At 41.3% G+C, this 27,758-nt stretch overlaps 1 protein-coding gene across 1 annotated transcript in view; it reads left to right on the top strand.

The window, feature by feature from the left end:
- Nucleotides 1-22,198, top strand: part of ALDH1A1 (aldehyde dehydrogenase 1 family member A1) — a 46,778-nt gene extending 24,580 nt beyond the window's left edge. Inside the window, exons 5-13 of the mRNA XM_081945124.1 lie at nt 1,724-1,785; nt 3,934-4,062; nt 6,523-6,636; nt 7,814-7,916; nt 7,999-8,183; nt 11,994-12,158; nt 18,560-18,717; nt 20,849-20,923; nt 21,715-22,198. Of these exons, the coding sequence (XP_081801250.1) occupies nt 1,724-1,785; nt 3,934-4,062; nt 6,523-6,636; nt 7,814-7,916; nt 7,999-8,183; nt 11,994-12,158; nt 18,560-18,717; nt 20,849-20,923; nt 21,715-21,787 (1,064 nt within the window). The 3' untranslated portion in view covers nt 21,788-22,198. The remainder of the gene's footprint in view (nt 1-1,723; nt 1,786-3,933; nt 4,063-6,522; nt 6,637-7,813; nt 7,917-7,998; nt 8,184-11,993; nt 12,159-18,559; nt 18,718-20,848; nt 20,924-21,714) is intronic.
- Nucleotides 22,199-27,758: the final 5,560 nt, after the last annotated feature.

A 27,758-nucleotide genomic window follows, 5' to 3' on the forward strand; every position in this document is an offset into this window, starting at 1 on the left:
TTTTTTAACTTTTGGGATGTATGTTTTTTAATGTTGTACGCCGCCCTGAGTCCTTTTGGAGAAGGGCGGCATATAAATCCAAATAAACAAACAAACAAACAAAAAAACAGTAAGTGAGGATTACCTGTATAGATGCAAACATACAACAAATATACAGAGATTATTCTGAAGCTCCTCCATTTCTGCTGGCTAGCCAGTTTATGCTTTTTAAGAACGAAGGAAGAAGCTGGGCATCCCAATGAAAGAAAGGAAAGGAATATCAAAGTGCTTTTGAGCCCCTGATTTAAAAAGCTGGAAAAAGTCCAGGGAAGCAATTGGAGAATTTTCCTTCTGATTATCTCGGATGAAGAGCAGATATATAAATTAAATTTAGAATTTTAATCTTAATTTTTCTACATATGTTGCTATTTAAGCTTCCCGGGTATTTATCTTCTCTGAACAGGCTCCGCAGTTGCTTATTTTGTGCAATGAGGATCCCTCTGCAGCAGACTTTCCATTATCACTTTATATTTTCTATTGGTATTTTTTTAAAAGGAGATCATTTTAAATTGCAATCTGTGATAACTGACTGTTTTTGCATTCTTTTTTCATTTTATTTTTTTAAAAAGAATTTGATTTCATTTATTCCTTGTGAATTTGATCAATTGGGAAAGAAAAACGGGTTATCTTGGCCCCACAACTTAATTCCACAGCGTCAGGAGTCGACATGACAGAATTGAGGCTATTTTTTTTCTGATCTTGTAAGCAATTAAGATTCTGAGAGCCCTATTTCTCTCACCTACCAGAATTAGAATGGAGGACAAAACCAGGCAAGGTGTCCCCTAGAACAGCAGTCCCCAACCTTTATGGCTTTGTGGACCAGTGGGGGTGGTGGCAGCGGGGCTGGGAGAGGGGATATTTATGTGGTCCAGGGGTCAAAGACCCTTGCCCTAGAAGATAATTGGTGGTAGCAAGAACAGTCACAATACAATACCAAGAGATAAGGTAGAGCTGGTTTGTGTAGATTTAAAATACTTCAGAGAGAGGTCATTTAAAGCTTCCAAGCTTTTATCCTATAGCCGTGATGGCGAATCTGTGGGCACACGAGCCATCGGCCAGCGCAGCTCTACTGCACATACGCACGCGCGTCCCACCAGCCAGCTGATTTTCTGGTCTGCCATGCATGTAGGAGACATCTGTGCATGCACGGGGGTCACGCATGCATGCTGGGGTAGCATGGGGAGTGGCGCCCCCCCACATGCTTCGCTTTTGGCACCAGGAGGCTTCAGGGAGGGTCTCTTAGAGTCCGGGGGAGGCCTTTTTTGCCCTCCCAGAGACTTGAGGAAAACTGCCCCCACGCGCGGCGGGTCATGCGTGCATGCACAGGTGGGCGGGACGCATTGCATTGTGGGTGTGGGCATGCGCACACACTTTTGGCATGCGAGGACAAAAAAGTTTGCCATCACTGCCCTATATAATTCAGTCTTGCAGGTTTGTTTTATGGAAAAGTAAAGTTGCTGAAATTCTTTTTTTTTTCTGTTAAAGGGATGTTGACTGGCTCACCATCTCCACTGTCTTAAGTTTTATATTTGGTTATTATTGAATCTAGGCACATTTCTAATTTATTTGTTTGTATTATACTGTAGCAACAAGTCATAACTGCAACAGCCTATTGCAATTGCAGATTAACAGATTTGTTTTTACTTTTGCTATATCTTCTGTGCTTTCTTATTATTTTACCTAGACGGAAACTATTTCACATTCACTAGACATGAACCTGTTGGAGTCTGCGGACAAATCATTCCTGTAAGTATCATGTATGTTTAAAAAAAAAATAGCTGTGTCTTTCATTTCACATAAATTGCCATTCGTTGTTAAGTTTTTCATGTCCCAGAGGCTGTAATTAACAACAAATGGAGCAATATGCATCAGTTTAATAGATTTTATTTAATTTTAATTTAACTTGAATTAAATTTTTGTCAATAAATACATAAACTGAGTTCCTGAATATTTAATAGCTTTTCCCTTTTATCTCATTAAAATTGTCATTTGCTTACAATTTTGGGGCTCCAAGGACTACACATCCAGGCCCAACCAGTTGGGTACCCTTGAATTATGTGTTTATGGACAAAAATGCATATATGCATACCTACTTTAACTCCCAATAATCTGCTTTGTCCTGTGAATTGAATTTAAGAGGTGCTGGCAGTTTCTCTAGATTGAAGACTGAGTGTATATTTATACTTTTAGTTAGATGTTTCTTCATTTGAACTAATTTGTTTAAGAATTAGGGCATGTTTTCACATTCCTGAAGCCACCTGCTGAGCACAACGGGCTTGCTTGTTTATTTATTGTTTATTTCCTGACCATGTAGACTGCTACAATCAGCTAATTTTAATTGGCATGCAATTCCTCCCAAATCACCATTTGGGTTTAGAAACAAACAATTAAGAGCATCTATAACACTGGAAATGCAACAGAAACCAATTCATCATCTGGAAGGATATTGATAAGGTTGCTGATGGCCACAAAAGCATTTCAAACCGATTGCACATTAGCAGAACTCCTCTTTCTGAGATCTAAGAAAAGAATATACAACAAGAGTGTTATAGTATCTTAATTAAAGTGCCTCAGACAGGAACTTTTGTGCTTCAGCCAACAAAAGAATTTAAATGGAAGGATGTAACAAACATATAGTGTGCAAGCAGTGGTGGGATCCTGCCGGTTTAACAACTGGTTCAGTGATCGCATGTTCCGCACGCATGCACAGTTTTAACAAAACTTACCTTCCACGTTGCTTCTGGGGAGTTAGCTGAGGCATGGCAATCAGGAAGTTAATAGCATATAATCCTCCTACCTTTTACGTAGAGAATTTCTGCCAGTGTCTGAAACTTTTTACTGGAGCCTTCATACCTGCTGTGTCACCTCCAAACATAAATCTGAGAACCATGGAATGGTTTGGGAATTTATGTTGATCATCTAATTATCTCTATTAACCATTTGCTAAAATTTTATCTCCTGCTTTAAAACAGAATAAGAGGAGTGCATACTGCACTTTGAATAGCTAGATGACAATATAACTTGAATAGCCCCTAACTATAGTCAGGGGTGGGCTGCTGGGGGTTTGCACGGGTTCAGGCAATCCTTGAGCTAGGATTCTTCCCAGTTCGGCGCTGCCCCTGGCTGGCCACGCCCACCACAGGAGTCTCCACATGGCTCGTTCATCATGACCTGCACAGAGGCTCAAGGGGGTGGGTGGGCCTACTGGAGGTCCCGGAAGTCCAGAAATGGGCCTGTTTCCGGCCTCTGGAGGAAGCAGTTTTCGCCCTCCCAGAGGCTCGAGAAAAGCCTCCAGAGCCTGGGGAGGGCAAAAAACGCCCTCCACCCACCCACCATGGTGCAGGAGGCTGAGTAGGCCACGCCCAACCAGCAACGAGGCAGCGAACCTGTTGCTGCAATTTTTGAATTCCACCCCTGGCTATAGTTATAGCTTTAAACTCGATAAGTGCTCTTTGAACCTCTGGAATATTGGAAGGTACATCTGGTTGACCCTTGACAGGGTCACTCTGGTTTGCTCACCAGGATTTGCTGAGGACAGAAATTAAACAAAAGCCATAAATCCTGCTTCTGATGGTTTAGCCTTCAGTGTAATCTAGTGTAATAAAAGTTTATAGCCTTCACTAATTACAGTGCTTATTGTTTCTGAACCTCTTCAAAAGAAGCTCTGGCCTTTGGCAACGCACCAGCAGCCTTGTTTCTAGTGCCGGTCCCTGAAAGGAGCCCCAAGTTGGTTGGCTGTCTCTTCTTAGGCTCAATGGAAGCATATTAATCAAACCTCGGTCTTAAACTGGTAGCTGTTTTCTGACGGGTGGTGGACGTTTACAAAGTACAAGTAGGAAATATAAACTTGTTATAATGATTTGTTGGTCATGGCTTCTTACGGTGCCTTTGTAGTGGAACTTCCCACTGGTTATGTTCATTTGGAAGATTGCCCCGGCGCTTTGTTGCGGAAACACGGTAGTCGTCAAGCCAGCTGAGCAAACTCCACTGACTGCTCTTCACATGGGCGCTTTAATTAAAGAGGTGAGTTGCCATAGCAAAAGGACTGTGTGCCGGTCCCGAAGAAGAAGGGAAAATGGATGTAAATGTGATCTCTACATTACGGTGCATATAAAAGGTAAGGGCTAGTCTGCTTTGTGTCAGAGGAGCTCACAGCATGCCTGGCCCTGTCTTGGGCTATTGTGTTGTATTGCAAACCACTGAAGCAGATCAAGGGCTAGAAGCTCACATGCTTTTCCAGCCTAAATTGTTCAGAAAACAAATCATTAGCAGCTTAGTAAACTGAACATCTTGGCAAAGCTGACGCTTCGGGGGAGGCAAAAACAAACAGAAAAAACAAAGGGAGGGGCAAGGAAGGGGGGGATGGGAAGGGTGGTTTTTATATTTCACATGAGCCTTTCGGTGATGAAATCTGGTCATTCGACTTGATGTTTTAATTTAAGTTTTCTCACTGAAGTATTTGACTTACCCAGTAAGTGAACATGAGCTATATGAAACTGTCAAGTGCCAAGCTAGGTGTGTCCAGGGTAAAATACACCTGTTATGAAGTTGTAATTCGAAACATCCTCCCTTAGAAGCCACTTGGATCAAATGAATGGAACGGAGCCTACATTGGGGTGGGCAACATTTCAAGCTTTGGCCTTCAGTCCAAAATCTTGCATAAAGTCCTGGCACGTAAAGTAATTGCAAGCAATCCGCCAGGACTGCCCAAGTCTACAAGCTTGCTGCTTCTTCTTCCCAGGATCTCTTGAGATCTCATGTCAAAAGTGGCCCAGACCAAAAGAAATCCGATTAGATTGTTTTCTACAAATTGAGGTTGTTTTTAAAGCAAGCTGAATATTGGGAAGAGGGAGTCCTGCATACAACAGGCCCTGAACCAGATACACAAATGCAGCCAACCATTAAGTAATGTAGCAAAGGGCAGCTAAGATTCTGCAATGATCTGTGGTCAAAAGTATTATTCAGAGAGCTTATTGCCCGTACGTTCCTATACAATCTTGAAAAAAATACAGGAAGCCCATAACTTATAACTATTTGTTTGATTTTAGAAGTTTCGACCAATGACTTGCAACCAGTACTTACACTTGCGACTGTTGCAATACACCCAATAGCATATCATTGTGATTGGCAACCCATGTGTATTTGTGACTGTTACAGTGTCCTGAGGTCCCAAGATCACCATTTCCGATCACCATTTGCGATTTTCCCAGCCTGCTTCCAACAAGCAAAGTCACTGGGGGAAGCTGGTTTCATTTAACGGCTATGGTGATTTAACCGTAGCAGCAACAACAAAAAAAGTAATATAATCATGTGCCCTTTAATTAATGATCTCATTGCTTAGCAATGAAATTACAGTCCCAATTATGATCATAAGTCAAAGACTTTCTGTAAAGTGATTTTTGCTGATTTGAAGGTGAGTTAGCCCATACTTTGAATACTCCCTCATTTTTTGGTCCATTAATATACTAGTTTTCTTCTTTTTGGAAGCCTTCTAAGCTTTGGATTTAGTGGAGAAATTAGGGTCATCCTTTGGACTTGTCCTGGTCAAAGAAATGCCTGTCTAGCAGAATTTAAATCTTACCTTGGAGAAAGGATAAAAGATCTGCTAAGGAGTGAGTCCCTAAAGAGGGATGAGTTACATGCTCCAGAGACAGAAGGAAGCATGGGGGGAGGGGGCCTTCGGAGTAATATTCTTTAGTATAGGGTGAAGAAATTTGGGCAAGCTTTTAAGATTCCATTGGTATACCCTGCCACAGTGTTTCTCAAACTTGGCAACTTTAAGAGGTGTGGACTTCAGCTTCCAGAATTTCCCAGCCAGCAACTCTTGAGAGTTGAAGTCCACATCTCTTAATGTTGCCAAGTTTGAAAAACAAGGCCTTACAACAATAAAGTAGCATTCCTGAATAACATCTGCTTCTTGACCAGGCATACCTCAAATGACTGACAGCCTGGTTCTCTCTGTATGAGTGCTTCTGCATGAGAACTTAGTTTTCTCTTGGCTCCACGTTGGGCAGCCACCATCTTAGATTGTCGCACATGCCATTAATTTCTTGGCATGGTTGTCATGGATCATGAGTAATTTGAGAAAGCTATTGTTGACAAGACTAGAGCAGAGTACCGATTTAGTTTCTCTTGAGAAGTGTCACCTTCTAATGCTATATCAGAAACTGGCTTTCTTATTGAATAGCCAATATGGAGCAAAGGTGAATTCAGAATTATGGTGAATGATTGATAAAAGTTAAGTGATGGAAATAGGTGATAGTAAATCATTAGTAACATTCTTGTAAAAAAATTCAACAGAAATCTTGGGCTCAATAGAAGCAAAGTTTGCCAGCCACAATTAGTTGAGATCACACAATACTTTTGCCAAATATATACCCTGGTATGAGATGCTACATGAATCTGGTCTTGATAAAGAATAAAAATATAAGAAATTGGGAAAGATCTACTGAAAGGTGACAACATTTTACTCTCTCCTTCCAGGCAGGATTTCCACCAGGAGTGGTAAATATTGTGCCAGGATATGGCCCTACTGCTGGAGCAGCCATTTCTAATCACATGGATGTAGATAAAGTATCCTTCACAGGCTCAACTGAGGTAGTTCCTTAATATTGTGAAGAATTGAAATAGAAAAAAATTAAATTTCAGTTCTGACAAATCCTAATTTATTTCTGTATAATTGGGTTGGCTTTTTCATTTTAAACTAAATTAAACAATATATCTGTAATTATTTCTTGATTACAGCATCCTAAATGCTTCTTTTCCAGGTGGTGTTCAAATCTTATTTTGAATTTGCTGGAATTCTACATTGTAATTTATTTTTTTTACTACAGTTTGGGGCACCAAATTATTTTGAATTGTGAAAAAACAATGACAAATTTGATAAATAAATGCAAATAAAATATATCCTCTCTTTTAAAAAACTCAAAGAGTTTTGGAAGATGATAAATCAAGCTGAACAACAGCAGCATTTTTTCCAAAGGTAGCCAATGTTGGGATCATGTAGAAAAATCACATTCTGCATTTTCATTCATTTTATCTGAAAAACATATTTAGGCATTCAAAGAATATATATGTTCTTATATTCATATTTGCATCTCAAGTCCCAAATTATGTATTCAAATCAAATTCCATTTTAAATTGCTTTTATCAAATTTTAGTAACCATTTGTTTCTGGAACTTCGCATTTTGATATGGGCCAAGGGCTAATCAATAAAGATTAAATATCAATATTCAAGGCAGTATTGTGATTTGCAATCTCCTCCCTCTTGCAAGTCAACTAATCTTGAATTCGGCACTTTCTCTTGAAAGGGTTCAGCTCTGTTTAGTGTCTTTCCTTTCCCGGGATGGTTGACAGTGACCCAAAGGATGTCAAAGAGAAATGAGATACTCTTCTTTCCGCCAAGTGGCTTTGTCATTTTAGCGCAGGGGTAGGAAACTACAGCAACTTGTGAACTTCAACTGGCTCAGGAATTCTGGGAGTTGAAGTCCATGGGTCATAAAGTTGCCACAGTTGTTCATCCCTGCTTTAGGGATATTATATTAGGAGCCATTTGCCAACTGTGACCACTGCCAGAACCAAAAATGACCATGGCCACAGTACAAAAGCTCGTGGCCAAATTATGGGGCTAGAGTCTGAAAGGAAGTGGTCAAAGCAGGAATAACCAGTGCCAAAAAAGAGCAGTGGTCACCTCACAATCTTTTTTGAGAAGGCAATTGCATTTCAGTTTCCATCCCATTTCCTGCCTCAATGTTTCCTTTGTATTCCCTTCAGGTGGGTCAAATGATCAAAGAAGCCGCTGGAAAGAGCAATCTGAAAAGAGTCACTCTGGAACTTGGCGGGAAAAGCCCTAATATCATTTTTGCAGATGCCGACTGTGAGTGGATCCTTTACTCAGGGTTTACTTTCTTTAAAAGTAAACATTAATCAAGAGATAACAGGATTGCTTTTCTTTGCAGTGGATAGTGCTGTGGAATTTGCACACATTGGTGTGTTCTACCATCAGGGGCAGTGCTGCATAGCTGGATCTAGGATTTTCGTGGAAGAGAAGATCTATGACGAATTTGTGCGTAGGAGTGTGGAAAGAGCCAAGAAAAGCATCCTAGGAAATCCTCTGTCTCCTGGAGTAAGTCAAGGTCCTCAGGTAAGTTTTAATTAATCAAAATATCATTGGTTTTCAACAATCAGCCCAAATGCACGATTTCCTGGCAGCTTGATTGCATCTTCATTGCTTGCCAAAATACTTTTATAAAAGTTTAATACAGCTCTTCAGTGTGATTAGCTCCTTTCCTTTGAATAGTCTTTGTCTATGAAAGCATTGCCAAATGGAATTCAATTCCTCCTTTGATTTTCACATAACATTTACCTGTCTCTCTGAGGCTGTCCCAATTTCCTGGTTCTCTGAGGCTCCAGCTTCCTGTTTCCTTCTGCACACCTGCTGAACTTGCTCTAGCTGCCTTCAGGCAACTGAAGTTAGCTAGATTTGAGAACCAATTGCTCAACCAAACCCTACCGGGCACAGAGTCCCACCCTATGTGTGATTCTTTGACAAGCAGGCACAGATTGTCTTCACAAAGAACATTTTCCAGACAGATGGTTATTCTGAACCAGTCTGCAGGATGGTTGCAATACCATTATCTATGACTCTGTTTCTGACAGCATGACAGAAGCTTGGTTATTTCTGTCATTTAACCAGGATTTTTACTTAGAAACTTCGACAGCTCTTTGAAAAGATGCAAGGATATAACGTCACAAATGCGCAGTCAGTTCACATTGAAAATGCTGGATATTTTGTGCGTATATTTTTCAGTGATTAGGGAGTTGAAAACATTAGAAATGTGCAAACAGTAATATTTGGCCTGTCCTCCCTGAAATAAATCAATGGGCCTTTCCCCACTTACATACAGCTTTTGTATAAATACGCCCTGGCAATAATATTTATATGTTATTATGTTGCCTTCATTTGACCTCCAGCCAACAAATGTGATACATACAAGTTGCCCTTAATGCACGAATAGTAAAGTAGCATTTCCCCCTTAATTTTGTCCAATAACAAGGTGGTTGTTGTTGTTGTTATTTTTATCATTATTCATTAAACATGAAACTCAGCCAACTGAACATTCAAAAATGCATCACAAATACCATTGACTGGTGCTAATGATTGATACAGGTCGCTGCCAGCGTCCTAGGTATCAACCAAGTACCTTTTAAAAATATACGATGTTCCGAGCAGCACAGTTTTTTTGCAGTTCTGCTGGTGTTATTGCAGGAAGCTGCAGTTTGTTGATGTATCTCATAAAATTCTTGGACATGGTACCAAGTGCCCCGATGACAATGGGTAGTACTGTTACATGTTTCATCCATAGCCATGTAGTTTCAATTGTTGTTGTCGTTGTTGTTAAATTTTATTTGCTGATCACCACACATAGGGATTCTGTAAATGGCCTGCAATAATAAAAAATGAAAAGTAAAATAATAGAACAATAAAATAAACCACAAAAAAAAAACAGACAAAATGCATCAACATTAGTTAAAAAATAGATCGGTGAGTTGGGAGCAGAGAGGAGGGGAGATGGAACCTGCTGTCAATCTAGCAGCCAGAATAGCTGAAAGTATATATAACCTGTTGGACTTTGTCACTATCCCCTATAAGTGAGTCAAGTGGTTAACAGTGCCTTGAAAAGGAAGCAATGGAGGCAGGATTCGAATCAGCATTGAGAACTGCAAATTTCATGCCCCTGTCACAGCCTTCCTCAACCTGGCACCCTCCAGACACTTGGCACATTGACTTTCAATTCAGTCTGGGAACTCTGGGAATGTAATTTACTGGGAGGAACCCACTGTAACAAATGAGTCTATAAAGGCAGTTCTTGACCATTCACTTAATGACCGTTTGAAGTTAAGATAGTGCTAAAAGTGACTTACAACCACACTCTTATGACCATCACACCATCCCCTTGGTCACATGATCAAAAGTCAAGGACTTGGCAACCAGCATGTATTAATGGCAGTTGCAGTATCTCAGGGTCATGTGATCACCAATTGCAGCCTTCCCACAAGCAACGTCAAGGGGAGAAGTTGGATTTGCCCTATGACTGTGATTTGCTTAACAAGTACGGCAAAAAGGTCGTAAAATCATATATGTATGTATGTATGTGTATATGTATATATATATATATATATATATATATATATATATGTGTGTGTGTGTGTGTGTATGTATGTGTTGTATTTGTACTGATAAATAAATAAAGGGACACTAGTATAGATCTATTTCGAGCTAATTAGCTCTCATCAGCTAGCCATACCCTTACTGGGATTTGATGGCGAACATATAATACATTGATATGTATGTATGTATGTATGTATGTATGTATGTATGTATGTATGTATGTATGTGTATATATATATATATATATATATATATATATATATATATATATATATATATATATATATATATATATATATATATATATATATAATCAATGTATATATATATGTTCGCCATCATGGCCCTAGTCATTTCACTACTAGATTACTGTAATGTGCTCTACATGGGGCTACCTTTGAAGAGCATTTGGAAGCTATAGCTGGAGCAAAATGCAGCAGCACAGATAGTTTGAAGAGCCCCAAGAATGGCTCCTATAACACCACTCCTCTGCCAGCTGCATTGGTTACCAGCCTGCTTCCGGTTGCAATTCAAGGTGTTGGTGGTCACCTTTAAGCCCTTCCTGGCATAGGTCCAGGTTACTTGAAGAGCCATCTCATCTCACCTCACTAGGATTGGCCCGTGCCACTCATGCCAGCAGAGGAGGCATGCTGCGGGTCCCATCAGCCCAATTGTTCCAGCTGGCAGGTTCCAGGAGGAGGGCCTTCTCTGCTGTGGCTCCTGCCCTCTGAAATCTCTCCCCCCCCCCCCCAATGTGAGGTTGGTCCTGGCCCTCCTATCTTTTTGTAAGGGCCTAAAGATGTGGCTCTGCCAGTCAGCTTGTGGCCCCAGCTCAATGGATGTGGTTGATTGAGTAATAACAGATCCCACCTCTCCTCCCCACTCCGCCCTTACCATCCATTTGTCCTTGGTTTTAATGTTTGTTTTGAACTCTTTATGTTTTAGCTTAAGTGTAACTGTAAGGTACCCAGAGTTATCCTATGGTAAGATGGGCAGCCAATAAATTTTATAAATATATAAGTAGTGCTTAAAATGATACTACCTGTTCTAAATCGATTCCCCTGGCAAACAAATCTCTGACAATGATTCCAACAAGCCTCCTGTAAGGAAGGAACAAATACTATCCTCTCTGACATAAAAAGCTAAAAGACTCTGCAGTTGTACACAGCCATGCAGCCAGAGCACTGCAAGGAAAGTTCCTACGTTTTGCAACTGCAATAGCTTTACAAAGGACCTTGATTAATGAGATAAGCATTTTCAGGAATCCTTTTTTTTTTTAACTGTGGGAAATACCTAATGCTTCCAGTTAAAGTATGTATAAAATGACTGGAATTGTTCTCTTGGAACCTTGTTAAATTCTTAGATGTGTTGTTAAATCTTTCATATAGCTACAGTTGTGAATTAGGTTTTAGGTTTATGACTTCTACAAAATGACAATCTGGAGAATGACACCCATGCAAACACGGACATTGTGATTCAGAAAACAGCCTACCAAATTAAAATAATTTGAGTGGAATTAATATTATTAAAAAGTCTAAGAATGATCCACTCCAGGAGAACATTTGAAGTGTAATAGGAGTTTTCTAAAAAGAAGAAGAAAAAGACATCTGTTCTTTAAATCCTAATTACTGAACTTCATGAAAAGTGCTGGCCCAAAGCCAGCATCTCGATAGCAAATTGTTGCTTCATTTTCCCCTCCTCAAAGCATTTGTTCCTGCTTTGTAATCCTAAAGCCCCAGAAGTGGTTGGGAAGTGGCTTATCAGTGCAATATTTCCATCTAGATTGATAAGGAGCAGTATGATAAAATACTTGGACTAATTGAGAGTGGGAAAAAAGAAGGCGCCAAGCTGGAATGTGGAGGAGGCCCCGGAGGAGACAAAGGCTTCTTCATTCAGCCAACGGTTTTCTCTGATGTTACCGATGACATGCGCATCGCCAAAGAGGAGGTGAGTTGATGCAGCACTCTGGGCATTCAAGCCCAAATGTTTCAATAGCTGAAACGCAACATGCTTTTTTAACAAGCAAACATGCAGAATTGGAGGGGATGCAAACAGGTTTTTTTTAGTCAGAGTTAAATGACGTGTATCGCAACTAATTAGTTATTCGAAGTTATCTAGGGCCAAGAGATGCTTTCTGGAATCATGGAGTCTCTTCCTGGACCGGGGGGGGGTGGCAAATATGGTGCCTTTACGATCTGGGGACTTCAACTCCCAGAATTCCTGAGTCAGCCATACTGGCTCAGGAATTCCAGGAGTTGAAGTCCATAGGAGGGAAAGGGGCCATAGTTGTTCACCCCTGTCTTAGACTAGTGATTCCAAAGAAGAAAAAGGGGACACCTTGGAATTCTTTTTCCCCTGAATTTCTTTTGAGAAATTGGGAATCCCAGTTGATTTTGTCAGAAGTAGCTTTAAAAGGGCATAAGCCATTTTTTAAAAGAGAATTAAATAAAGAATTGGAAAGGACCTTGGAGGTCTTCTACTCCAACTCCCTGCTTAGGCAGGAAACCCTTCAGACAAATGGTTATCCAATCTCTTCTTTAAAACCTCCAGTGTTTGAGCATTCACAATCTCTGAAGGCAAGTTGCTCCACCGATTAATTGTTCCAACTTTGAGAAAATGTCTCCTTTAGTTCTAATTGCTTCTCTCCTTTCCATCCATTGCTTCTTGTCCTAACCTCAGGTCCTTTGGAGAATAGCTTGACCCCCTCTTCTTTGTGGCAGCCCCTGAGATATTGGAACACTGCTATCATATCATCCCTAGTCCTTCTTTTCATTAAACTAGACATACCCAGTTCCAGCAAACATTCTTGATATGTTTTAGCCTCCAAACCCTAATCGTCTTGGTTGCTCTTCTCTGCACTCTTCCCAGAGTCTCAACATCTTTTTTACATCATGGTGACCAAAACTGGTAAAATTTGGTAGACCAGACATGCCCTAAAATGAAGGGCTGAACTTCAGGGCAATTCCACTGTACAATTTTTAATCTCATATTAACTCTAAGAAAGTTAGGTGCATGATTCTCCTCACCCACAAGTCAACCTCATCGCAAACCATGTGGGTGGGATAGATAGAAATGCAATGATTTACTAAATATCATCAAGAGAGAGGTGTAGTTGAGTGAGAGTTAAATCATGACCGTCTCATTCCACTCCAACGCTGTAACCACTGTTTCAGATTAATTTATTTCAAAGAAATGCGATCTAGCAGGATAAGCCTAAGATTCTTATCCGAGCAGGAGTAACAAGATGTTATTTCACAGAGTCAATTGTGCAGAATATTTCTATGGGAAACATTGACATCAAAACTTCTAGTAGCAGAAAACAAATTTTCTTCCTGAGTTCCTGCAGCTGACCATAGGCTCTCCCATTTTCACTCTGAAAGTAGATGGCCAATTCTGGATCAGTTTAGTCCAGGTAGTCCTCAATGTACAATCATTCATTTAGCAACCATTCAAAGTTACCACAGCACCGAAAAAAGTGACTTATGACTATTTTTCACACGTATGACCACTGCAGCATCCCCACAGTCGTGTGATCAAAATTTCAAATGCTTGGCAACAGGTTCAAATTTAAGACGGTTGCAATGTCCGGGGTCATGTGATCCCCTCTTGTGACCTTCTGACAAGCAAAGTCAACGGGGAAACCAGAGTCACTTCACCAACACGTTACTAACTTAACAATTGCAATGATTCACCGAAGAATTGTGGCAAGAAAGGTTATAAAATGGGGCAAAACTCACTTAACAACTACAGTATCTCGCTTAGTAAAGGAAAATTTGTGGATGTAAGTCGAGGACTATATATTGCACCAGATTTCCCCACACCACACTCCTTATTAAAGGAAAGAGAATAGGTATCTAGCTCAATAGAGACTGAGATTGACTCAGTTACAATAGTCACATTTAGCAAGAAATGTTGCCCAAAGGAAGATAGGGTTAGTTGACCACCTGAAGTGTCTTTAAAGCATAAGTTCTGAGTCATGAAACTGCCACTTTAGAACTTGGCAAAAGAAACAACTTTTAATTTAACTTGTGTCATTGGCTAGTAGCTCTGAACCCCTATGGATGGTTTCTTTGCCCCTTAAAGAGGTAACTCAAGGTGTCAAACTCAAGGCCTGGAAGCTTGATCTGGCCCGCAGGATGCTTAGATCTGGCCCGTGAGGCCATCCTGGAAGCAGCGAAGTACCAGCCCGCAGTGCCTCTGGCAGCAGGGCTGTGTGCGGTCCTCCTGAGCTCTGTTTTCACTGGCAGAGGGTTGCAGGAGGCCGTTGCAGCCGAAAATGGAGCTTGGGAGCCTGTTTTCACTGGCAGAGCACTCGGTCCACCACAGGCATGATGTCGAGCTGGCCACATCCACCCTGGCCCCTCAAGGTCAAACACAACTCTGATGCAGCCCTCAATAAAATCAAGTTTGACACCCCTAGTTTAGAGAAACCAATGATACCATTCCTCCTTTTTTCTGGGAAGGATTTCAGAGATGTCCCTGCGAGTCAGGGAGATAAAAAAAAATCAGAGATCAAGATGGCAGCTGCATCACTCAATCCCCACCTCTTTTCACCCTTGTGAAAAAAATGGGTGGAGCTTCATTTAGACACCTTGTCTTTTCTTTTAACTATCTCTGAGGCTCATCCACAGAATCAACATATTTACATATATCTCTGCCCTTAATTTCCAATTTCTGGTCAAAGATATTTTTTGACTGGGGGACAATATCCTTAGCTAATGGCCTTCATAAGAACTCAAAATCTGAGTCTTGTAGAAGTCTTTTCTTCTCGCAGCAGCACAAGCAAGCGGAATGATTGAAAACCACATTCTCATGTGCGCTGCTTGGAGAGTCCAAGCATGGGTTAACACAGTCTATCTGCCCTAGGACTGAGTAGATTTTTCTTTGACCACGCCTCCCTTTGCCTCATTGAGATCAGTTTAAAAATTCAATCCACCCGTTAGGACCAATTTTGGGGAGCTCCTCAGTTCTAGGTCAGATAGATTGGACTCTCCAAATTGTGCATATAGAATTATCTCCCTTTTTAATTTTTGTGTAGAATTCTCTTTAGGTAGATAACGGTAGGCAAAGCTCAAAGGAAAAAACTTGTACCATTTGAATTGCTGATCAAAGCTGCCAGGTTCCAGAGAGCTGCTGGTCACACGCTGAGTGAGAGAAAAGGGAGTTGTTTGTCCAGCGGCTGCCGGCGAGCAAGGGGGCGGCGGGAGGCTTCCTGTCTGTTTTCCCCCCGTTTTGCTGTTTTGCCGTTAATAGTGCCGCCCGGAGCTCTTGAAGGCTCCGGCGGTGTTGGCGGTTTCTCCTCAGCCTTTATAGTGGCGATTACATCTGCTCAAAGGGTCTCAGAGCTTGCGGCTCTTTCCGTCAGGGAAGAGCTATGTATGATACATTCTGATCGATCATCTTGAGACTCAACCCCCACATTCATCCCTAAGGTGAATACTCACTTTCACAGAGCCCAGGAAGTGATTCTCTCCAACTTTTGCCCTAGACCTATGCATCCCAAGGAGCGTACTTGGCATAAGTTGGACATGAGGCGTGCTGTTTGCATTTATGTTAAGAGGACTAAGGACTTTAGATGCTCCGAATCCTTCTTTGTATCATTTCATCCTGGGTTGCTGGGCCGCAAAGCCTCATATTCCACCATTGGGCGTTCGCTGTGGGCCTGCGTCAAGATGGCCTATGAACATCAGGGCAGGGCAGGGCCGTGCCAGGTCGGGTGACGGCACACTCCACAAGGAGTGCTGCCACTTCAGCAGCGTGGGCGACCCAAGCATCCATCATTGACATTTGTAGAGCGGCTGCGTGGGTGACTCCCACAGCATTCATCAGAAATTATAAAATTGACACCTTTGCCTCAGCCGTAGCCTCCTTTGGAAGACGTGTTTTGCAAAAAGTTGCCGCAGCTCTGGACAACCTGGGCACTTCCCGTCCTGGGACACAATAGCTTGGGTATGTCCCATGCTTGGACTCTCCAAGCAGCACACAGGAGAAAGACCGTTGGCTTAACCTGAACGATCGTTCTCTGGGCGCTGCGGGAGAGTCCAAACCCACCCAGGGTCTACCGAGGTGTTCAAGACTCTTATTTCTAATTTGACTATGGGACAGACATCCCGCAACGGATAACTTCTTCGTTTTTAAACTGATCTCAATGAGGCAAAGGGAGGCATGGTCAAAAAAAAAAATCTACTCAGTCCTAGGGCAGATAGACTGTGTTAACCCATGCTTGGACTCTCCCGCAGTGCCCAGAGAACAACCGTTCAGGTAAGCCAATTGTCTTTTTACATTGTGCAGTAAGCTCTGAAGATTTTAAAATTCCCAAATCCCTATAAACATGTGTGAGAAATGATCAATATTATAATTTTATTTTTTTAATTTTCTTTCTTGTGTTTCTTAATATATTCCAAAATACATATTTCACAAAAGTCCAGTTATATTGGGACTTTTTAAATTGGGACTCTTGAGACGTCTGACCTGATCTGAGTTTGGAGGTGAATTGACTTTATTGTCCAAATTTATGATATGACTTCAGGTTTTGCATTTCTCCAATATTCTAATATAATTCTTAGCTCACAGCCAGGTACTACCTGTAATTGTTTTAATTGCATCATTTTAACGGTAAATACGGGATTTACTGTTTTTATTTTGCATGCACGTACATCTACTGTAAGCAAAATTCAAGATACGTATTGCACATTTTATATATCTATATATTAAAAGTGCATTAATATTAATATATTAATATTTAATATATACATTTTAAAAGTGCATATATATATTAATGCGAAGGACTAGATTTTAAAATGCATTTAAAAAGTTTTAAAATATATGCACTTTTAAAATGTAGTCCTTCTTAAATGTGCAGAAGAAGCAGTGGAACAGTGTGAAGAGTGAGCATAAGAGAAAGTTAAAAGTAAAAATAAAGCTTCCCCTCGCACATACGTGCTAGTCGTTCCTGACTCTAGGGGGCGGTGCTCATCTCCATTTCAAAACTGAAGAGCCAGCGCTGCCCGAAGACTTCTCCGTGGTCATGTGGCCGGCATGACTAAACACTGAAGACACACGGAACGCTGTTACCTTCCCACCAAAGGTGGTTCCTATTTTTCTACTTGCATTTTTACTAGGTTGACAGAAGCTGGAACAAGTAACGGGAACTCATTCTGTTACGCGGCACTAGGGATTCGAACCTCAGAACTGCTGCCCTTTCTGATTGACAAGCTCAGCTTTTTAGTCACTGAGCTACCACGTCCCTTCTAAGAGAAAGTTACATGTGTGGAAATAGGTTGTGTCATTGTTTTTTCACTGAGACAATCTCTGTGCTCCATCCGATGTTCTCTCTTATGTTCATTTTCAGATGGAGGGGATTCAAGTGTATGAATCATGGACTTGGAAAAAAGCCATATAAATTATTTAAATTAATTATATACTTGAAGCAGAAAATTAAAACCTATAGAAACTACCATATTTTTCAGAGTATAAGACGCACCAAGATTTTGAAGAGGCAAATTTTTTAAAAAAGTTTTTGCACTCTGCAGACCTCCCCAAAACGACCTGATTTTGCAAATACGGGTCCAGTTTTCTTTTTTTTCAAAAAAAGGGCATGAATAGCCTTTAGGAGGCTTGTAGAGTGCTTCAGGGGGGGGCAAAAACGAGCCAAAAATGGTATATTTTTCATGAAAACGGGCCCGTTTCTGTCAAAAAAAAGGGCATGTGTAGCCTTTAGGAGGCTTATAGAGTGGTCCTGGGAGCTGGAGGGGCAAAATTGAGCAAAAAATGGCACGTTTTTCTCTCATTTCTGCCTGCCCAGCCCCCAGGAGCACTCTGCAAGCCTCCTAGAGGCTATGCACGGCCATTTTGGTGAAGAGGTGGGGTTTCAGGAGGCAAAAAATGCTGTATTCAATGTATAAGACGCACCCAGAATTTCAGCCTCTTTTTTGAGGGGAAAAAGATGCATCTTATACTCCGAAAAATACGGTAGGTACTTTGGGTGCAATTGGATGGTAACAGCAATTGAAACGTCTCTATCATTTTTTAACCAATTTTTTTTAAAATAATCATTTTATCACCCTTGTGATTGCTTTCTCTTTTTAAAAAAAATTAGATTTAGGCACTGTGCAAGGTGCAATACAATCCTAAGTGGTTCAAAATGTCAAAGCCAAAAGATAAAAATCCAATCACAATGAACAAGACACCATCAGCCAAACCAATATACAAAGTGAATGCTATGTATAGACTAAGAAAAAATAAGTTTGGCGCAAATCTAAAATCCTAAATAACGTATTGAACGTCTCATTTTTTTTCCCCTCCTGATTTTGACCTCCATAATTATTGTTATCTTTACATTGACACAGATATTTGGGCCTGTCCAGCAAATCATGAAATTCAAAACTATTGAGGAAGTTATCAAGAGAGCGAACAATACTCACTATGGTCTAGCAGCTGCAGTATTTACCAAAGACATTGATAAAGCACTGACATTTGCAGCTGCGCTTCAGGCTGGAACTGTCTGGTATGTATTCTCCTTTGAGCCAAATTGCATTTGGAAGGGAATTCCGTAGTTTTAGTGCCTCTGGAAAGGTGGTCCTTTCTCACATCACCAATGCCATATGTCAGCGATGGCGAACCTTTTTTGGCTCGTGTGCCACAAGTGGGGGGAGCGCAGGGGGGTCGTGTGCGGGCGTGCCGCACCCATAATGCAACGGGCGACCCCCCCAAGTGTGCATGCGCGCAAAACGTGCGACCCCCCCCCATTTTTACATGCTTTTTTCGCCCTCCCCAGGCTCCAGAGGCTTTATAGGAGCCTGTGGAGGGTGAAAAGAGCCTCCCTCGCCCCCTCTCTGAAGCCTTCGGAACGCTTAAAACCACCCTCCGAGCAAACTGGAAGTGACTTCCGGGTTGCTCGGAGGGTCATTTTAAGCGTTCCGAAGGCTTCAGGGACCATCCGGACGGTCCCTGAAGCCTTCGGAGCGCTCAAAAGAATCCTCCGAGCAAACCGGAAGTGACTTCCGGTTTGCTCAGAGGGTGGTTTTAAGCGCTCCGAAGGTGGTTTTAAGCATTCCGAAGGCGTCAGGGAAGCCTTATAAAGGATTCAACAATCACTGCTATATGTCATGCATTGGGAATACATTATAATTTACGTATTTTTACACTAGCCACTGTTTAGCAACTGAAGTGTCTGGCGTTCAACTCCCCGAATTTCTCAGCCAGCATGCTTGCTGGGGAATTCTGGGAGTTTAATTCCATATATCTGAAAGTTGCCAATATTGGTCTAAGCTAACACAGTCCCCTAAGTAACTAGCGCTAGGCATTTTGTGCTTGCCTCTTGCTGCTTCTTATGAGAGAGTTCCATGTTTTTCAATAATTTTTCTATTGTAAACCATCTAGAACAGGGGTGCCAAACTCAAGGCCCGAGGGATGCTTAGATCTGGCCCATGGGACCGTCCTGGAAACAGCAAAGTACTGGCCCGCAGGGAAAATGGAGCAAGCCCCCCCCCCCACACACACACACACCAAACTCCATTTTTGCTGGCAGAGGGTTGCAGGAGGCTGTCACAGCTTAAAATGGAGCTCAGGAGCCCATTTTCTCTGGCAGAGCCCTCAGGCCACCACAGGCGTCCTCCCGGCATGAGTGACATCATGCTGGTCACACCCACCCTGGCCACGCCCACCCCAGCCCCCAACATCAAACACAACCCTAATGCAGCCCTCAATAAAATTGAGTTTGATACTCCTGATCTAGAACATTGTAGAAAACAGGTGGGGTACAATAAATAAAATAAACCAATCAAATAGTAAGTGCCTTCTATCATTCCTAATTAAGTACACACTGTAGTTTGCCCACCCGAGGCATCAGGGCAAAGGTGAATAGAACATCAGTAAATCTATTGATAGATCTCAAGATGATCTATAGTAGATTGTTTGGAGGAGAGAACTAAAGCAATTTGTGGGTCAAATAATGTATGAGTTTGCATGTGGTTAAGGCATTAGGCTAGACACCGGGAGTTCTAGTCCCATTTTAGGCACAAAGCCAGCTGGGTGACCTTGGGCCAGTTCCTCTCACCCTACGAAGCAGGCCATGGCATACCACTCCCAAAAGCTTGCCATAAAAGCTGCAGGGATTTATCCAGGCAGTCACTAAGAGTCAAGAGTGATGCACCAATGTATATGCATATAGTATCAGTCCCAATAGGTACACCAAGAAGTGAAACTGCTTTTATTGAGAGTGGCTGTAACAATAAAACTTGCCAGTTGTACAGCACAATTCTGGTTTTGCTGTCCCTCCTCCTCTTTGATATAATTGAGTGAAATAAGGAGACCATTACCTGGGCTTTAAAAGTGCTTATCCCCTTTTGCCTAGGCAATAACTCTGCACAATTTCCCCAAGGTCATCTTCCTTACTCTCTACAGATATTTTGTAACATAAATATTGGGACAAACATGCTGAGTCACTGCTATGTTGAGTAAGGATTTTAAAAGTTACAAATGCTAGCTTGGGGAAAGTGGGACCAGAGTTTCTTTACAAATGTAAAACTTATATACGTAGGGCAAGCAAACTCTTATGACTGAATTAAGCTGGTCATTCTACTTATAATTCTACCCCTTGTATAATTTGTCTTTTATCTTTTCTTCTTTTTCCTCAGGGTTAACTGCTATAGTGCAGTGTCTGCTCAAAGTCCTTTTGGGGGATTCAAAATGTCAGGAAACGGACGCGAGCTGTAAGTATAGCCACCTGGCTTTGCTTCAGATTGAAGGGATCGGTTTGCAACTGTTTGACGCACAGAGAAATGTTAGCATTCATAAATCAGTTGTATGATTCTTTGTCTTAAAATAATGGGATTGTTACTGTGCATTCTTGTTTGTGGGAGACTTATCTTCACACTATATGGTTTTTAACTGTTCCATTGCATTTATGAGGAAGAAATACAAGGAAGTGTTACCTTGTGTGATGATCCTTTCGTTCTATGATATCCATGAGCCATTTTTCAGTAGAAATGATTTCATTTTTTTAATTCGGAAGTTGCTGGGGGGGGGAAATAAATGGCATATGTACGCTTCTTCTGGTGTTCAGGTTCATTGTTAGTCATTCTGATGGTGTATTCCAGGGCTGTCAAACTCATGGCCCACGGACCAGATGCATCAATGCTGGCCACACCCACGCCGGTTTAGCGAAGGGGGAGAAAGTCACGATACATCACACGACGCCACCGTGACGACGCTGGTTTGACACCCCTGGTATAGTCAGCATCCAAGAATCAAGCAATTTGTCTACATGCTCCCCGGAGAGCTTGGTTTTATTTTTACCTAATAGCAGCCTCCCCCCCCCCCGCCCCCAATAGTATCGGGATCAAATACATCATCAGACAATTTTACCATCTTGCAGTATTTGCAGCAAATAGGAAAAAAAAATACAGGACAATCTGGATGGAAACATTATTTCAAGAACTATTCTTATGTCATTTCTCTTCTCTCTCTCCTTCCCTCCCTCTCCCCCCCCCTCTCTCTCTAGGGGTGAATACGGCCTTCACGAATATACAGAAGTCAAGACAGTCACAATCAAAATTCCACAGAAGAATTCATAATGGCGCCACAGAGCCATGTTGGTTACTTGGTCAAACTGCAAAAGCCAGTTGTGTTGTGAAACGCTTTGTAGCAGACTATATTCTCTGTTTAATTTTGATTTCATTTTTAGTTACCTTTAACAGTTATGAACAGTAATTTTGAAATGGTTTCAGTTAGGGGAAAAAAAGGGGGGGGGTCATAATGCCTGAATCAAATTAGCAATTTATGAACTTTATTCACATTTTATTTGCCGATTTAAATAGATTTGTAGTGCTGTGCAAAATAAATGGTTAAAATATACATTTACAAAAATTGCTCACTTGTATTCTAGAGGTGTTAATTTCCTGTTCTTTTGTATGAGCTTGGTAAAAGCACTTATATCTGACTATCAAATAAACAAGTTTGCTTTTGCTAATGGTTACCTCTTGAAATCAATTTTCTGCTTCCTGCTGTTATTTGAATCTGCTCATATTACAGAACTATTTTGGATGTACACTTTATAAATCTTTCTCTCTTTTTTCCAACTGCAATTGGCACATATCAACAAATGCAATCAGCACAGTGGTTTAATTTCTAAAAGAATTCCAAGTCCATATAATGCTGTTGAAGGACTTTGGGGCTATCTCAGGCTACATTTGAATCCTAAAGCCAAACAGATGCCAGTTTTGCTGAATTCGGGTGGACTTACCATTTTGAGCTATATGAGAGAAAGGCTGGATATATAATTACAATTGGCAGTCCCTTACTACTGATCCTAACCATCGCCACGATCCTTCAGTTCAGAAAACCAACTGACATAAAGAATTGGAAGTGAAGGAAAACGTGTGGTACTCGTGTTCTTTAACTCTGATTTTTAATAACAAACCACTGATTTGCTGAATTGGTTAAGTCACCAGGCTAGAAAGTGGGAGAACAAGAATTCAAGTACTGCCTTAGCCATGAAAGCCAGCTGGGTGGCTTTTTCTCTCAGCCCAACTCACCTCTAGGGTGATGGTTGGGGAACAAATAAGAGAAGGAAGGTGTGATTGGATATGAAGGTTGCCTTGAGTTACTCATAAAAATAAAGTAATAATAATGAATAATAATTGGATTCAACTCTGATAATCTGACAAAAACAAGATGGCCACAGATTTCCCCAAGATAACAGAATGTTTTGAAATTAGACGTTTCTTATTTCTCACAAATCCTCAGGGCGCAGAGAAAAGAGAGAATGGCCTTGATGGACAGGAGGAAGAGGTGCAACTCAGACAACAGTGAGATTAAGGAGGACTGAGTCTAGGGCAGGAATGTAGTCAACATCTCAGACAAGCCCTTCCCTAATTCTCATGAAAATAAAGGGAGGGAGGGAGGGAAAGCACATTCAGGCTTGCAAGATTCTGTTACTAGAGCTTTACAACAAAAGTAGCACTGATCTGCATGATTTTGGATTCCTGGTCTAAAGTAATCTTGTAGGGCCAACACAGGTGCTTAAAAGCAACAGTATAGTTTGGTAAATGTAATCTAATTGCAAGTGGAGGGGCCCGGGGCAGAGTGTCATGTAAATTAGAAGAATGTCATGTCAGTTCTGGGAGCTTGCAATATAATGCACAAAAGAGAATGAAGAGGCCTCCATTTTTAATTCTTTTTTTTAAAAGGTCTTTTTGGACTACAGGCTTGGTGACACTGACACAATCAAAAATAAACAGAGGTTTTGTTTGATGGAAATTATTACGTCTTTAAAAAAACCTTTACTTTTGAAAGGCGCCTGTCATTCTGTTTTTGTTAGCCCAGTAATTTTTATCATTACTTTATCATTCATTACATCATGAAAATCATGCAGTACCTCTGGATCTTTTTCTCCATTTCAGTTTCTCCATGCATTTCCATACAAATATTGTTTGTAAATCATCCCTAATGTCACATACATTTCCACTCCTCATTCTAGAAAACCTATTTCATTTCCCTTGTTTTAAGGATGGAGGTAACATTCATTTCTGGGCCATAGTTCTCCAAGTGGAAGATTGCTTGGTACCCATGCCCACTTTACTTCTACAGCTCCACAAAAGGAACAGCCCTCATTCATCAGCCTGACACTATAGATTGGTTACTTGCTTGCTTGTTTAACATATCAAGGAATGTCAACCTGTGGAAATAACTCAGGCTTATGTGGGGAAAAATCCTGCGCCTGTTTTAAGCAAGACTTGCATTGTTAACAGCCATAACATAGCCTGGAATGGTTTTTACCCCTGCTGAGATACTGTAGAACAGGGGTGTCAAACTCGATTTCATTGAGGGCTGCATCAGGATTGTGTTTGACCTCGTTGTGGCTGGGGTGAGTGTGGCCAGGGTGGGCATCGCCAATTCGACGTCACTCATCAAGGCCTTATTTTCAGCTGCAACAGCCTCTAGCCCTCTGCCAGCAAAAATGGAGCTGGGGGGTGGGTTTGTACACACAGAGTGAGCTCCATTTTTGCTGGCAGAGGGCTAGAGGCAGCCATCGCAACCAAAAAGAGAGACCTCATTTTCACTGGCAGAGGAACCCACACGCCGGTCCTTCACTGTTTCCAGGGTGGCCCTGTGGACCACATCTAAACACCTCATGGGCCAGATACGGCCTGCAGGCCTTGAGTTTGACACCCTTGCTGCAGAATAATACTTCAGTTTCTGCATAGACAAGGCAAGGAGCAAAATAAGGATTCAACAATATATGATAGAATAAAGCTGAAAATACTGTATTTGATTTACATCCTGTCTTCCTTCAGGATCTTAAAGTGTCCTCTACTATTTTCCCCTACAGCAAGAAGTCCGGGAGAGTGGGCTGAAAAAGTATGTTGACTAAGTGATTCTGGGACTGAGCTTGCTTGACTGAAGGTAAAATGATGTTTCTCATCCTTGGCGAGTTTAAGATGTGTGGACTTCAACTCCCAGAATTCCCTAGCCAATCCACACATCTTAAAGTTGCCACGGTTGAGAAACTTAACTCTAAGGTAGGCTGAAATCCATGTCTTTCCAGTGCTGGGCCATTACCTTATCCACTATAACACACACTGACTTAAAAATAAAGCTATGAAAAGGAAGAGAATGTTGAAGAGTTCAAAACTATTCAAAGGCAGGTATCTACCATGGCTTATTATGCAATATGATAGATTGGTCTGAATCCAAGCAAACCAAATACCATGAAATATTTCAAGCATTAAAAGAGGTAATTAACATTGGCCATTAATACCTACAAACAAATACACACTAATACATCCACCTAAATGCCGTCTAAGCATGCATTTTTTTCCCATTGAAGCCAAGCCCAGCTCTGTGTTAATCCAAAGTGCTGAATTTGCCTACAAATCTTGCCAAAACAAAGAAATACACCTTTTGTAAATTCTGATTCCAGAGCAGCCTAAGATTAATCATGTTTGCCATTGCTCAAGACCATTTGCAATACGCCTGAGTGCAGAACATCAGCAACCTGGCAGGTGGTACAAGATTACTCAAACATTACCATGAGATGCAAATGGAATTTTGCTAACACAAAAGTATTTTGAAAGCCAACATGACTAGCAATCTCTAGAGTGCCTAACCATCTGAGAAAAAAATTGGAAAGCTGAAAAGAAAAGATATTTTTTCCAAAGAATTTTGGATGTTATATTAAATACATTGTAACCTTATGATGTCTGTTGATAATTTTCAATTTGTGCATATCTTTTGGGTATTTTGAGAGAGAAAATCTTCCAAGCCTATTCTTATCGCTGCTGGCTAATTTTCACTTAGGAAGATGTTATAAGTACTAAATGATAAATTAAAAATGCTTTGTTTTGCTCTGGTTGTTCTGTAACATAAGAACCCAGCCATCACTCTTAGTAATATCAACAGATCACTATTGCTTGTTTTTCAAGTCTTAATTGTAAAACTCTTAGCTTATTATGTGGTGTGGCATTATCAAAGCCTTTGTGATTGCGAAAATGTGATTGTGGCACTTCTCAACAACAGTATCTCCAGCAAGCCCAAAGCATATTAAATGCTGAAACATTGATAACATGAGGCAAATACTTCCTTAACATACTTGTATTCTAATGTCTGACAACAATTATGTAAGTTAGGGTTAAGATTGATAAGAGGAACTTTCTTGGAGATTCTTTCCTTTTAGTTCCTTTCTTGAATTTGGAAGCAAAATTTCAGGGATCAATAGGGTGGATGAAATTCAAAATGGACAATGCTGAGGGCTGATGGGAATTATAGTTCAGCGTTTTAGGAAGGCTGCAGATCCGCCACTCTGTTGGGCGTCACTGAACTGAACTGAAGCTTAAGGAACCATTTATGTTGACTTCAACCTTTCCTGAAAATTCGTCCTTTAGTTCTTAAAGAGGTATGTTTTGCCCCTTCCTTAAGAAGCCATTGCTATATCATATTATACAGAACAATTTTTGTCCAGTATCTTATCTCCTTTATTTGGGAAAGGTGATAGGGAACATGGTTGGGCTTCAGAGGGCTTTGGAGATGGGTTATATGGATCTTTTTCAGCCACGATTCAGACCCGGTATGGGATGGAAATGGCATTGGATGTGCTTAAAAATGACCTCTGCTGTGCTATGGGAGGGATGGGCTAGTGCAGTGTTGGTGAATCTTTTTGGCACCAAATGCCAAAACGGGAGTGCACATACATGTGCATGCTGGAAACTGGAAGAGCAGCCGCCCAGTGCACAATCTTCCTGGCGCATGCATGCACACCAGGAGGCTGCTCTTCCGGTTTCTGGTGTGTGAACATGCACCAGCCAGCTGGTCTTCTGGGTTCTGGTGTGCATGTGTGTGCAAAGACCAGTTGGCCAGTGCGCATGCATGCATTGGAAGCTGGAAGAGCAGCTGCCCGGTGAGCAAGCGCACGCCAGGATGATTGCATACCGGGTGGCTACTCTTCCAATTTCCAGTGCTCTCGCATGCATGAAGGCCAGCTGTCTAGCGTGCCGGAACCCAGAAGAGCAATGGGCAACGGCTTGCGTGCCTGCAGAGATGGCTTTGTGTGCCACTTGCGGCACGCATGCTATAGGTTCGCCATCATGGGGCTAGTTCATATATCCTAGTCCTACTTGACCTCTCTGTGGTTTTGATACCATCAACCATGGTATCCTTCTAGATCAGTTCAGAGAGTTGGGAGTAGGTGGTATGGTGTTGTTCTCCTCCATCCTTCAGGTTCAATTCCAGTTGGTGATGATCACAGGAGGGGGCTCGCCCTTATCCCTTACTAGGAGGGGTGCCAAGGGGTATGGTGTTCTCTCCTTTTCAACATCTATATGAGGCCACTGAGTTAGCTTATCTGTCACTTTGGGTGAGGTATCCTCAATATGCTGATGATACCCAATTATGTATCTTAATTCTGGCAAACTAAGTGATGCCATTGTTACCCGGCACTTTTGGCTTAGTTATTAGCGTTTAAAAATGATATTAGGACTTTTAATGTCTTAAAGTTTCTTTGTTTGAAAAGAAAACTTCAGGAAAACATGTTTTTCTCTTCTTAACCAAGGCCATTCCTTTTGGTATGTGAGAACGTCTTTTCAGCATCAAACAATTGAGAGCGTCTTCTGAAAAGTCCTTGAATACACTTGTAAGTTTTAACAAAGATACAAACCCAACTGGGAAAGAGTATTACAATCCATGCATTTGGCACTTGTGGAATATTGTCTCGAATCAATGTTTTCTATTGTTCAAGTCTCACATGTAATCACTCTCTTTTATTGTTTGATCGCTTGCTTTCTGAAGTATCACGTATGCCGAGTGTTTGTATCCTTTGTTTCTGTATCCTATTAAAAAAAAAAGGTTTGACCTCCATCCCTAAATAAATGCTTTTTACGTTGCCTGAATTGGTGAGTCACATTTTGAGATGAGCAAAGGAGCCCAGTTGCAAAGATAAAAGTATCTGACTTAAATTGAGGGATAAAGTTTATATCAGTTCCATGCCACACTCAAACCTGAGTTTTGAGGCAACACCACAAATATCTAATTCTGGTGCCTGGAGGCTGTGAG

The sequence above is a fragment of the Natrix helvetica genome (genome assembly GCF_964273705.1).
Source record: "Natrix helvetica genome assembly, chromosome: 2".
NCBI classification, from domain to species: domain Eukaryota; kingdom Metazoa; phylum Chordata; class Lepidosauria; order Squamata; family Natricidae; genus Natrix; species Natrix helvetica.